The 13,818-nt window shown below is 43.5% G+C and overlaps 1 protein-coding gene across 2 annotated transcripts; it reads left to right on the top strand.

Moving 5' to 3' along the window:
* Positions 1 to 396: 396 nt before the first annotated feature.
* LOC133903491 (cold-responsive protein kinase 1-like) lies at positions 397 to 7,069 on the top strand. Of its 2 annotated transcripts, XM_062344892.1 has the most exons (7): positions 397 to 1,293; positions 2,767 to 2,889; positions 4,682 to 4,809; positions 5,002 to 5,215; positions 5,540 to 5,771; positions 5,850 to 6,000; positions 6,431 to 7,069. In XM_062344892.1, exons 1-7 carry the CDS (start codon positions 525 to 527, stop codon positions 6,740 to 6,742), a joined length of 1,929 nt encoding a protein of 642 aa, XP_062200876.1. In that variant the 5' UTR covers positions 397 to 524; the 3' UTR covers positions 6,743 to 7,069. The 2 variants fall into 2 exon arrangements, with proteins under 2 accessions (XP_062200876.1, XP_062200877.1); XM_062344893.1 differs by lacking the exon at positions 2,767 to 2,889.
* Positions 7,070 to 13,818: the final 6,749 nt, after the last annotated feature.

Here is a 13,818-nt window from a genome sequence, read left to right as displayed (position 1 = left end):
GTTAAGATTATAATTGATTACTTGTATGAAGATAATTTTATGATACTGATAAGTAAATCTATCTATATGCGTGGATGCAGAGTTTGGATCCGTCGAGCCATATTGCGGAGTGAAGTTTGAATTGATCTTCACTCCGAGACTAGAATAAAATAGTATATTTATATCTATCAGGTTAAAAACAGTAGATACATACGATTAATTATAGTTATATATAAAATTATATATATATACCAGACCAAACTATATTAGATTGAGAACCGAACACACCCCTACCTAGTAGCAATATTACAAAATTCCCACACAATGAGCTCAACACACGTCACAAGCTACAAGAAAGAGTTCCCCGGCGGGTCTCCTGCAGCTGGAACGCAGGATATACCATGTCCCCACCATCTAACCCCTATTTATACCTCCTTGAACCAATCACATTCTCCTTCCGCTGCACACTTCCCCACTTCCCAATCCAACCCAGTCCTCATCATCACTCGCGGCGGTCCAAACCCCAAACCTCAACGGCGGTGGCGATGCACCACCGCAAGGTTCACCTCCTGCTCTTACCGGCTCTAGCACTGGTGGTTGCCTCCGCGTGGTTCCCACTCACCGTCGGCAACCCGCAAGCGACGCTGCTCAACCTGGGGTGCAGCCAGTACAACGCCACGCCCGCGGCCGCCTTCCTTGCCGCCCTCAACTCCACATTCGCCCACCTCCGCGCCAACCTCTCCGCTGGCGGCAGCGGCGGCTTCGCTACTGCCGCGGAGCCGCGTGCCGCTGCTCCGGCGTTTGCGATGGCGCAGTGCCGCCCGTACGTCTCCGGCAGCGACTGTGTCGCCTGCTTCGACGCCGCCGCCGCGCGCCTCCGCGCCGCCTGCGGCGCCGCCAACGGTGGGCGCGCCATCCTCGACGGCTGCATGCTCCGCTACGAGAGCGCGGCCTTCTTCGACCAGGCCACGCTCCCGGGCAACACGCAGATCTGCAACGGCTCCGCCGTGCCCGGCGGCGGCTTCGCCGACGCGGCTCGGGCGCTGGTGGGCGACCTCGCGGCCGCCGTGCCTCGCGCCCCGGGGCTCGCCGCGGCGGCCGCGAGCGGCGGCGTCTACGCGGCGGCGCAGTGCGTGGAGACGGTCGGGGAGGGCGGCTGCGCACAGTGCCTGAAGGTGGCTGTGGGGAACATCGATGGGTGCCCGCCCAATTCCGACGGCCGTGCCGTGGACGCCGGATGCTTCATGAGATACTCCAACAAGCCGTTCTTCCCGGCGAACGCGACCGTGGACCTCGCCGTATACTTGCGCTCCGGTGAGTTCACCTCTGTTACGCATCACGTGCTTGTGTGTTGTTAACCTAGGCTCCCATGTAGTGGTTGCTGGCTGCTCCGTGAAGTACTTCGTGAAGTTTTGTAGTTTCGTGTTATACTGGGGCCTTGTGTCCCCATGCTTGTCGTTCGCATGGGTGGTATGGATTAAGCGACCAATTCCCAATGACAAATTGCTGATCTACATTCTTGTTTAAAACTTGCTATTCTGTCTCGAAGTTCTTTAGCAAATCACTTTTAGAAAACAGTTGTAGCGCTTTCGTTGCAGGGGTATTAAGTAAAAACATACACTAGACACCTATGCCTTACCGATGAATTGATGATTGTTGGGATCGTGATCGCAATACAGTGAACAATACTTGTAACTATAGGTGTAATAATTGTTCCTCTCTCCTTATTACACTAGGTAAATGAGTGTATTTATAGATATACCTTAGTCACTCCCATCATCATTATATTTGTACCTTTATCCACATGAATATTCCTTTCAATGCTAAGGAATATCCTAGAATACTCCTGGGGTATTCAGGGTATTATAGTCATTTCCCACCTACGGTGCTCTATGCAAACCAAATCCTGACACGTGTCCTAAAGGGGGCTGCTAGTGGTCCCCCTCCGGTTATTTCCTGGTCAGATTTTGGCTAACCTACTAGCTCCTTCCTAAACGAGTCTTCACTTTACTGCCGAAGGTCCTTGCGCCGCCTCCCTCTATCCTCAGGGCTTCGTTGTACCCTCATCCTTCGGGTCTCATCGTGTCCCTTCGTCCTTTCGTCCTCGCCTCCGGGCTTCTTCCCTTAGGCTTCGTTACCGTTTCTACCCTTCGGTCCACACGTTCGGGCTTCGCCCTTTGGGCTTCGTTGTGCCCTCTTGAGTCTAACCCAAGTAGAGCATAAGGGAAAACATCTCTGTCTTGACGTTAACCTCACTACTTTGCCTTTTAGATCGACTGATGTGGCCGAAGTGAACGAACGGGGGCCCATGCGGTACCATTCCCCCAACAATGATGTATAGTTTGTGTGAAATATTTGGTGCTCAGGTGTGTAGAAGATACAACTCCGTAATGCTCAAACAAAGATATCTACATCAGTGTCTGAGTGTCTTGGATTTTTTCGATAATGAAAGCTTTATTGATTCTCATCGTTACATCGAGGTGATACAAACGCATAAGAGTTTACTTCTGGCCTCTGCATGTCTCGGAGTGTCCTGGAATTTTGATCATATCTTTGTACATTTCAGAAAATCCAATATTTCAGGTGATTTTTGCTGTCATCTAATCTATCAGGAAGTTACGATCAGCTTATTTGCTTCAGGGTGTGGTTTTGCTTGAAGTTTCCTTGTAGTGAGGATTCAAATAGAGAGCAACGATAAGTTCTACAATAATAGAGTCAATGAAGTATTATGTCTCCAGTTCAAAGTTTATCTTCAGTTCACAGCTCTCAATGCATGGTTGCTTGCAGGGAAATCAAGCCGCAAAGGAGCCATCATAGGAGCAATTTTGGGAGGTGTAGCCTTCCTGTTTCTTGTTGGACTTTTGACTTTCTTATTGATCTGGCGGTTTAGAAAGCTAAAGCCTCGAAAAGGTAATTGTTGTGAAGTCTACCGTTTATCGGAGTCGAAATCTTATGATTCTTATCTAATGTTTCAATGACATTATGAACCATGCTAGATATTTATGTATTTTTCATGAAATTCTTTTACGAGGTATTAAGTAAACTGTCAGATGTCAAAATATATTTTTTCACAAGAACACTGCCCAATGCTATGCCACTATTTTGCTGTGTTGCATGCGGCAGGTTTAGCTTTATCACCAATGATGATCAATTATATTAGAGCAAATTTCCCTTTGGACAATGTATTAGTATACTTGGTGTACTTTGAACCACCTTTAACAACAACTTCTACTTCAAACCATATATTTGATGCAAATATTTTAATTTGCACCGTGTTTAAGGAATGGACCTTTGACCATGTTCAAGTGATGAGCAATTCCATCTGCCTCAGCTCTATGTATTCATCTGAGAGGGTGGACTGTTGTTTCCAGACCAAGCTTTCTTCCTCTAGGTTTATTCTTCGTTGCCTACTTCCACTTTGGCCTCAAGTTGCTAAAGCCGCCTCTTCATATCGCGTAGGTATCGAGTTTATGGCGCCGCCGACCATCTAAAAAGTCAATATCCTACATGTAATCTGATCTTCTGATTACCTGTTCGCTAGCATTACAGAGATAGGCGTCAGGCCAACGGCGATGTAGACATGACCGGGGTGGTGTGGCGATGCAGGTGGTGACTTGAGGAGAGTTGGCGGTAAGGTAGACATGGCTAGAGAGGAGTGGTCGTGCAACAAATTAAAGAATATAAGCAAATGACGAATTTTGCGAGCGGTGGCACTTGAACTCTGGAGACCGATATGGAGAGCCAGTTCTAGCAACTTGAGGCCAAATGGTAATCAGGCAATGAAGAATGAATCGAGAGGAAGAAAGCTTGGGCTGGAAACAACAGTACCCCCCCCCCCCCCAAGTTAAATCTGTGGAGCTGAGATAGATAGAACTGCTTGCCACGTGAGCACGGACAAAGGCCCAATCCTTAGACATGGTGTAAACTAAAAGATAAACGTAAAATATATGGTTCAAAGTGACACCTATTGTTAAATGTGGTTCAAAGTGCGCCAGGTGCACTAATATATGGTCTAAAGTGAAATTTGCTCATTATATTATTGATGCTGGCATGGATCACATGGTCTTCAATGGTACCTGTATTGCCAGCATGATTGTCTTCTATTTATCAGGGATCTGAGTAGACTTGTCAACTAAAATTGGTTGGCTACTCACATTTTGTGAAAGTTACTAAAAGATAGAGGCTTTAGGAAGTCGGGATAATATTAAGAATAGAAACAAACATTTATTCTTCTTTTAATGTTCATAGTCACCATAACCCTGGTTTTCTCTCTGAAGTAAGATTAGTGGTTGTTTATGTTTGGGGAATTTGATTCTTCGGTACTTTTTTTTAAACTTGGGCAATGTCTTACAGTTTACTTTTATTTATAGAACCATATTGAAATAAAAAACCAAGTCCGATCACCTGATCTAGGTAAATGTTGAATTTTTCCATGTTTTGTTCACAACAGCTGGGCAACTTGAAGGATTTCCCTAGTTTTCAAAGATATATTATGTATCAAATGTATTGGAGTTTACCAATGATCCATTTATATCTGCTTTATATCTGCAAGTATAACCAACTCCGTGTTTGAAAAGGAAAAAAGGGTTTCATGTCTTTATTTTGTAAATTACATTTATTTGTGGAAAGTCAATTAGAAAAAAATAATAATCAAACACTATCTTGTTTCTGCATTTCCTTGTCTGACTGTATTGTCTTTTAGGAGATATACTTGGAGCTACAGAATTACAAGGCCCGACAAGTTTCTACTATCATGATCTTAAGGCTGCAACCAATAATTTCAGTGAGAAAAGTAAACTCGGAGAAGGAGGTTTTGGAGATGTATATAAGGTATGGTTATCTTCTAATATTTAATCCTCTATAGAAATTTGCGGACTAGACAAAACTTTACAGAATGAAAAAATTTAGGATTAAGAAAATTCTTACAAGCAGTGCTTTTCGTTTTAAAAAGGGGGTGTTGTTTTTGTTTGGTTATATTTGATCCTCTACAATATGATTCTTCAAACAGTCCATTTATGACAGGGTTTGCTGAAAAATGGGAAAACAGTTGCAGTAAAAAAGTTGATAGTAATGGAAACTAGCAGGGCCAAAGCTGATTTTGAAAGTGAGGTGAAGCTGATCAGCAATGTTCATCATCGGAATCTTGTCCGGCTTCTTGGTTGTTCTCGCAAAGGCTCTGAATTCCTACTTGTTTATGAATACATGGCAAATGGTAGCCTGGACAAGTTCCTCTTCGGTATGTTTACTCTAATACATGATTCTCTGATATTTGATGCTTGGTACTTAATTTCCTTAGGTTTTTAGAGCACCTGATAGACATCTTAAGAAAATCATTTCTAATGATGCATCTGGTACTGCCATTTGGTTGTGCTAGATGGTTCCATTAGTTTTAACTGAATCCCACATCCACATATCACTAGAGTAAAATTACTACAGTTTAGGTAAACATTTTGAGAGGGCAATTGCCTTGCTGATATTCCAAGCAGAATTAATGGGCTAACATAACAGTAATGACACAAACTTCTCTGCAATGGCCTCATGTTGGCTTAACACTTAACAGGTGAGAGACGTGGAACCCTTAACTGGAGGCAGCGATTTAACATCATTGTTGGCATGGCTCGTGGTCTTGCATACCTTCATCAAGAGTTTCATGTCTGTATCATACACCGTGACATTAAATCTAGCAATGTTCTTCTTGATGATGACTTTCAGCCAAAGATTGCCGATTTTGGTTTGGCAAGGCTCCTACCTGATGATCATAGTCATCTGAGCACAAAATTTGCAGGAACATTGTAAGTTTAAAAATGCAAATATTGCATTAGGTAATAGGTACATGACTTACATTTTAATCATCCTTTTCTCTTGAGCAGGGGCTACACTGCTCCAGAATATGCAATCCATGGCCAACTATCAGAGAAGGTTGACACATACAGCTTTGGTGTGGTCGTTTTGGAAATACTAAGTGGTCGGAAGAGCAATGATACAAGGCTTGAGCCTGAAACACAATACCTACTTGAATGGGTATCCATCTTTCTTCTGAAACTTCACTCTTCTTGGTGCATGCATTACCCCATATTACTGGCATATATCATATTCTCATGTACGACTTTACAAGTCTGTAATTTATGCATATAGCTTTATTTTCATCTATTCCTAAATTGGTGATATGAACACTCTGCTGGATTTTCACTATACGCATCAATCTGAAGATTTATCAGGCAATTGTCAGAATTCCAGCATAGAAAGTATATCCTACTCTTAATGTTCCTTATTAGTCTTCATCAAGATCAGGTTTGGATACTTTGATCAGTTCCTTTTCTTTGACAAAAAAGCCTTAGTAGTATTACTCATGTTTCATATGATCATCTTGAATCAGCTGTACTAAGCTTTGTTATGTTCAACACTCAAATGTACCTAAATGTCCTTTTGATAACCCCTGATGGTTGCACAGGCCTGGAGGCTATATGAAAGTGACAACTTAATCGGCTTGGTGGACCAATCACTAGATCCAGAAGAATATAGGCCGGAAGAGGTAAAAAGAATCATGGAGATAGCCCTTGTCTGCACTCAATCAGCAGTTGCCGCAAGGCCAATGATGTCAGAGGTGGTTGTGTTGTTGTTGACAAGAAATGATCCAGAGCTCCAGCCCACAAGGCCCACTTTTATCGACGCAACAAGTAGAGTGCGAGGTGAGACATCCACCTCCAGTTCATCTTCTGCATCCAAGGCCACTGTATCAATTTCACAGTTTTCAGCCAGGTAAAAATCAGGGCCGGCCCTGGGGGGAGCGGGGCGGCCGCCCCGGGCCCTCAAAACCCAGAGGCCCCATATGTATATGTATATTGTGTATATCGGTCCAAAAATAAACTGAAAAAATTAGATCTGGACGATTTATATTTAATAATGGGTCCCATTTTTAATCTCGCCTCGGGCCACCGAAATATCAGGATCGGCCTTGATAAAAACCGTTGTATATGACTTCATTTTTTATGTGATAATGATGTTTGTATATGTACATATGTCTATATAGCAAGCGTGATGATAATTTGTCAGTATATATGAGAGCAACGTACGTAAATCATTTGAAGTATCCTTTTATTCCTGTGAGATGTAACTATATCTATATGAGTATGTGACTCCCGTGCATAATGCAATTATGTGCTTTCTTTACAGAACAGTCTATCTGAGATGATCTATATGTCTCATGTTGTATGTATTGCAGTGACTGCATTTTAGCTACTGATATTTATTTAGTTAAGACATCCTAGCTCATCTGTCATGAAATGAATTCTGAGTTGCAGTTGCTACGGTGTTTCCCTATAATTTGTTCATTTAGCTATTCTACTAGCTCAAAAGAGGCAACATGAACAATTAGATTGTTTAACAACTGAAAGTTATCCACCTGACAGAAATCCATACTGAGGACAGGCTCTCTTTCATTTTTTTCTACCTTTTACAAGGGAACCCTTTCATGTGGTTCATGAAACGCAATTGTTTTCTAATTAAAGTGATCCTGGCAAGCTCTTTCGGTGTCACAATTTACGAAGAATAGTCTATAATAAATACGCCTTTTTGTACAAGCCTGATCCAACGCCTTCATTGAGCCCTTGCAATTGATTGGCAAACCTAGGCAAAGGTCTGTCTTGTTGTTGTCAGTTTTCATAAATGGCTAGTTGGCACCAGAATGTAAGCTGCAGCTGTTGAACTCTGCATTCATCCTTCTGATAAGCTAAGTATCGAATAAACTAATAAAAAATTCATATGATTTTTTTATAATAAAGTTTTATTAACTCTTATCGTCATAACAAGAAGATACAATCGCATAAAAGCATACTTCTGATTTCTATATGACTAAGATGCATATAGCCCAAAAAACAAAAAAAAAAAGCAAACCACCTAACAAGACAATCTCAACAAGGTAGACTTGAAACAAGCGATATTATGGAGGTGGATACATCATCTGAAGCCTGAACCCCATCCGTGTCTAATGAAGATAGCTCTGACTATCTACTCCAGTCACGTATATGCTGCTGCTACCATCTCTCAACTGCTAAAGCACAACTAAGTACGAAAACAGTGTGTACATGTATATATAATCTGCAAAGGAGATAGATTTTTTCTTTTGTTAAAGATAATATCGTTTTTACATAGCCATATTGCCTAGCAAAATGCTGCTGCTCCAACCATTTTCTGTTTCTTGAATATCAGAAGTATATGAAGCCGCAGACAGCTGCATTTTCTGTTTTTCTGTAGCTTGTTTGGAAAATTGTAACAATACTCTATTGTAAGATAGGCTGAATATGACAAGACCTGATACTGGAAACAGCAAAGCAGAGGGTAAGGCGAGCAAGCCGTAAACAGAGCTTACGTTTGTTCCACATGGACTGCGAGTGCCTCTCAGGGGCATGAATTACAGTTTATATATGTAGGATTCGTCAAAATGTTGCAAATGATGCATGCTATCAACTGAGTTCTGAATTCCTTCAAAACTGCCATCTAGGTAAGCATTAATTTACTGTCATATTCAGAACTAATGCATCTCCAGAGATTTTTATAATTTATTCATTGCATATTTTTATAATTTATTAGTTCACTTATCTTGTTTGCTTCCCCAGCCTTAGTGTGTGCCACATAAGCTGACTTTACTAGACAACATACAGACAGTAATCGGATGGCAGCATCCAACCTGTTGCACATCATTATAATTGGTTTCACATTGTTGCTTGATGAGACAATTCATCAACTGTGATTGTTTTCACATTGTAGCTTTGATGCAGACAGATCAGCTCTAAATCCCCTTCTATTGTTTCAAAAAATTGCATCATAAGGCTCTTATTTGAGCTATCACTAAATCTATCATATACGAAGTTTGATGTTGAACTTCTAGAAAAAAAGGATATTGTCAACTGTAATGATCGACAGTGTGCTCTCCATCCTATTTCTGTACTGGGCTGTAGAGGTATGCTTGCATATTTAGAGTTAAACTTACGCTGGTTCTGATCAATGAGTTCCATATTCGAGAGTGCTTTCTTGCCCACCATTAGACCGTCTATGTTGTAATGAATCTTGGGCATTGAGATATGAAAAGTGCCCTTATTTTTTATACTTGTGTTGGTTCTTGTGTATTGGAAAACATATTATTGATAATGCTTTACCTTTTTTGTTGCATGTTTTGTATTTATGAAATAACATGTTCCACAATGCACAGTATCAGTAAAATGTCTTTGTGTTACTGTTGGTGCATACTCCCTCTAGTCACAAATAAGTACCCCTTTTGACATTGATACAGTCTTAAAAACATAAGAGATAATTCCTTATATGCAACTGTTATAAACCTTTATCCCTAATCTGCCACCAATAAAACTCATATTCTTTGAATGTCACTGATCTTAAATTCTAATCCCTTATATTCCACTCCCGTTAGATTTGTTACCTTTGACCGTCAGTCAAACATTGAAATACCGATGATGCCCTTAGTCCGTAACATCATGTACATGTGTAATTTTTATGGTGCTATTCGTTCTTTCCCCTAATATTTTTTTTTGGGATAGCATAGAAAGAGACAAGACTAAGGGTTTGTTTATTTTTTATTCTGATTGTGGATTCTAAAATCAGAATATAAAATAATCAGGACGACTCTATAATCTACAATCCATAATCTGGGATCAGATTATGCCATAATCCATAATCCAGGAAAAAGCTGCTTCTAGATTCAAGATTGTGGATTGTGACACACAAATAACGGTTCGCTTCTTTCTCCCTTCGTTTCTTTCTCCTGTCACTGTCGATGCCCTAGATGTCGGAGCCGTGTCGTCATCACAGAGAAGAGGGGGGTAGCGCCCACGAGGGAAAGAGCGGCGGGCGGAGCCTTGCTGCTGCTGCCGCCACCCATGGCGCGCGCAGAGGATGGAGGCCCGAGGCCTGGTTGCTGCTGCCCTTGTGTGGTGTGACTTGGCCACCGCAGCGAGCAGATGGAATTAGATGGATCCTCTTGCAGCCGACACTCACAACTCGGTCACCGTGTATTAAGGAGAAGAGCGGCGGCGCCCCTGCTACTGCCTGCCTCCATAGCCACTGCCGCCCCTGGATGGAGAATGAGCGGTGACTTGCTGCCGCCATGCCAGCCCTGTGGGAGCTGCTGCCGTGTCGGCCTCGTAGGAGCCGCCCTTGGATTGAGGTATGTGCGCTTGCTGGGCTTATCTATGTTGTCACGCATTGCGTGTTTTCCGTAGATGAGATGCTCCCGCCGACCACCGTGCCGTGCAGGTCGAGGTGCTCCCGCCAGTCGACGTGCTGCAAAGGTCGAGGTGCTCCCTCCAGCCAACGTGATGCGCTGGTCGAGGTGCTCTTGCCGGTCGACGTGCCGTGTAGGTTGAGATACTCACACCGGTCTTCCTTGCTGAGCTGGTTTGCTCGTGTGAAGCTCCACCGTGTGCGTTGAGCCAGCCATGGTTCCATTAATCTGTGCGCCGCATGTGGTGGAGAGCGAGTCTGTAGGGGAGGAGGAGAGAGGGGAGTGATTCTAATAATCTAGTGGCGTTTGTTTTAGATTGTACAATTTAGATTCTAACAATCCAAATTCTAGATTATGAGAATCAAAATCTAGATTGTTAGAATAAAAAAAAACAAATAGGCCTTAACAAAATTGGTTTGGCCAATTTTGCACTTTTCTAACTCCATTTATGCCCTAAACGAGCACAATGTAACCATCTTAACATTAACAGTGAGGAATTCATACATGCATGCATATACACTGCAAATTACATATGATAAGGAGTACAACAAATCAAGTTTCATATTTTTCTAAGATCTCTACAATTACTTATGAGTTTTTAAAGGTTAAACCTATTTTTAAATATAAGGGTAAAAATGTCTTTTTTTATCCTGGTAACGGCCAAAGTTGACGGAAATGGCTTGCAGGGGATTAAAATTTAAGATCGATGGTATTCAAGGAATATGAGTTTTATCGGTGGTAGATCAGGAATAAATGTTTATGATAATGGCATATAAGGAATTATCCCAAAACATAACTTTTGCCACCATATTCTGCTGTAGCGTATTGGTGAAAACTGAAAACTAATAAGCTATAGTATTATGAAGTACATTTGGAGACAAATATATTTACATGGCCAATCAAGCACTCATAAAGAGATCATTGGCCAAAATTAAGATAATTTGGTTGCACACATCCTTTGTCTTAGTTATGATACTATTCATGATTAGAGTTTGTATACGGGATTTAGGAGAACAATTTTGGGGATGATTGGGAATAATGAATACAATGTTAGACTAGTTCTTGCTGTACCGTCTAGCTGAACTAGACGCACTTGCGTAGCACTCACGCCTCAGGGCCATGCAGGCCATGCAATCACGCCCAGGATCGTCTCCAACATCAACACGACAACTCCAACCGCAGCCAGCTCGGTTTCCATCTATAGCTGCAACAGATATGCATGTAATCTTGTTTCTAGTTTTAGCCTTGCCATGCACAACTCATATAAGCTGATCCCCGGCTAATCAATACGATTCATTGCATGCTTTGCATATTGGCTATCACGCTTTCATGGTATCAGTTAGCAGGACAATCATGCTGTTTCCTCCCACACCCTAACACCGATCGCAAGTTCCCCCTGTTGATCACCGCCTTCATGGCCAGTCTAACGCTTGAGGAGATCACCGTCGCTGTTGCCAAGGCCGCCGATGCCGCCCGAGTTGATGCCAAAGCCAAGGTAGTCCTCTGGGCACAAGCAGTCGCCGTTGTGGGCATCAAATCTCTTGTCCTGGTCACACTTGATCTCCAAGCCTCCAACTTCTAGAAGTGGCGTGGCCTCTTTCGGCTTGCGCTCTGCAAGTACGCCTTGGAAGACCACATCGAAGGTGCACCCTCACAGCCTGACACAACGTGGACGTGTCTCGATACCATGGTCTCATCATGGCTTCTTAATTCTGTCTTGCTGTAGGTCCTTGAGTTGGTGATGGCTGACAGCCCTGACGCCGAGACCATCTGGACGAAGATTGTCGATTTTTTTCAGGACAATAAGGAAAGCCGTGCACTTTATCTTGAAGCCGAGTTCAAGAAATTTTTCCAAGACGATCTCTTCGTCATTGATTACTGTCACAAGATGAAGTCCTTTGCCGATGCACTGGCTGATGTCGAGTAGCCCATCACCGACAAGGCCCTCGTGCTCAACACCATTCGAGGTTTGAACGAGAAGTTCTCCCATCTCTGGTCTATCTTCGGTGCCCAACGTCCATTCTTGTCGTTCAACGACATTTAGACCACCTTTCTTCTTGAAGAAATTCAGAAGAATGCTGACGTATCGGGTGCTATGGCCCTCCCCTTTGGGACGTCACGGCCCAAGGGCAACAATGGTGGCCATTCACAACCTTTCGGTGGTGGCACTCCTTCCCATGCCTCCCATGGTGGCTCAGGCTCGTATGATGGCTCTTGTTCCTATGTCGGGTCATCTTCCAACGACGACGATAACAATCGACGATGTCAAAACAATCGTGGTGGTTCTGGTCGCCAAAACGGCGGCCAGAGCATAGGCGGCGGCCAGCGCACTAACAACCGAAACCAGCAGTAGCACTGGCCCATGGTCTATAACTTGTGGACCGGGTCCTTCCAGGTTTGGGTTGGGCCATCCCAGGGTCACCCTGCCTCGGGCCCATTTGGTCTTCTTGGCCCACGGCCTGCTTCGCAGTAACAGGTGTTGCACGCGCAACATGCTATGCAGTCGGCCCAGATGCTGCCGCAGCCTGTACAAGCCGCACCGCCCTCCTGGACTCTGTGGCAGCCGTGGCTTCCCATGTCCTTGCTGTCGCCAACTTGGGACCAACAGTCCCTTGTCAACACCTTCAACACCATGACAATGACGCCACCGAGAAACTCTGACTGGTTCATGGACTCGGGCGTCACCACCCATATGACCTCCGACTCCAGTACTCTCTCCTCCTCCCTACCCCCTTCTCGCCATACACCCACAAATATCATCATCGGCAATGGGTCAATGCTACCCGTTGCCTCCACTGGCCATTCATCTTTTTCCACATCTTCTCGTCCGTTCCATCTACACAATGCCTTAGTTGCACCTCATATTATCAAAAACTTGATCTATGTTTGCAAGTTTACCACCAACAATCTTTGCTCTATTGAGTTTGATCTGCTTGGTCTTTCCTTGAAGGATCTTCGCATCAATACCATGATCATCAAGTGCAATAGTTCGGGGCCTTTTACTCGTTCTGGTCATCAAAAGCTTCTCCTTGCGCCCTTGCCGCATCCACCTCCGCAACGCTTTGGCACCGCCGCTTGGGACACCTTAGTCGCCAGGGCCTCTCCCATTTAGCTTCCTCCTTGCCGTGTAATACACTTGTGCATGATGATGACATTTACCATGCTTGTCAACTCGGTCATCATGTTTGCCTTCCGTTTTTGGCCTCTATTTCTAAAATAAATAATGTGTTTGATCTCATACATTGTGACTTGTGGACGTCTCCTGTTTTGAGTGTCTCCAGTTTTAAGTACTATATTGTCATCCTTAATGATTTCACTCATTACCTATGGATATTTCCTCTACGTCTCAAGTTCGATGTATTTGCCACACTCACACATTTCTTTGCATATGCCAAAACCCAGTTCAACACATGCATTAAAAGCATCCAGTGCGACAATGGCCGCGAGTTTGACAATGCATCCTCTTGCACCTTCTTCCTCACCAATGGTGTTCATCTTCGCCTCTCTTGTCCCCATACTTCCCAACAAAACAGGAAAGCCGACCGTGTCATTCGCACCACAAATAACATTGTTCTCTCCCTTCTCTTCCAGGCCACCATGCCTCC

This window comes from Phragmites australis, chromosome 21, assembly GCF_958298935.1.
Source record: "Phragmites australis chromosome 21, lpPhrAust1.1, whole genome shotgun sequence".
NCBI classification, from domain to species: Eukaryota; Viridiplantae; Streptophyta; class Magnoliopsida; order Poales; family Poaceae; genus Phragmites; species Phragmites australis.
Note: the sequence above shows the minus strand (reverse complement) of the source record. Positions and strands in the feature narration are given on the sequence as shown.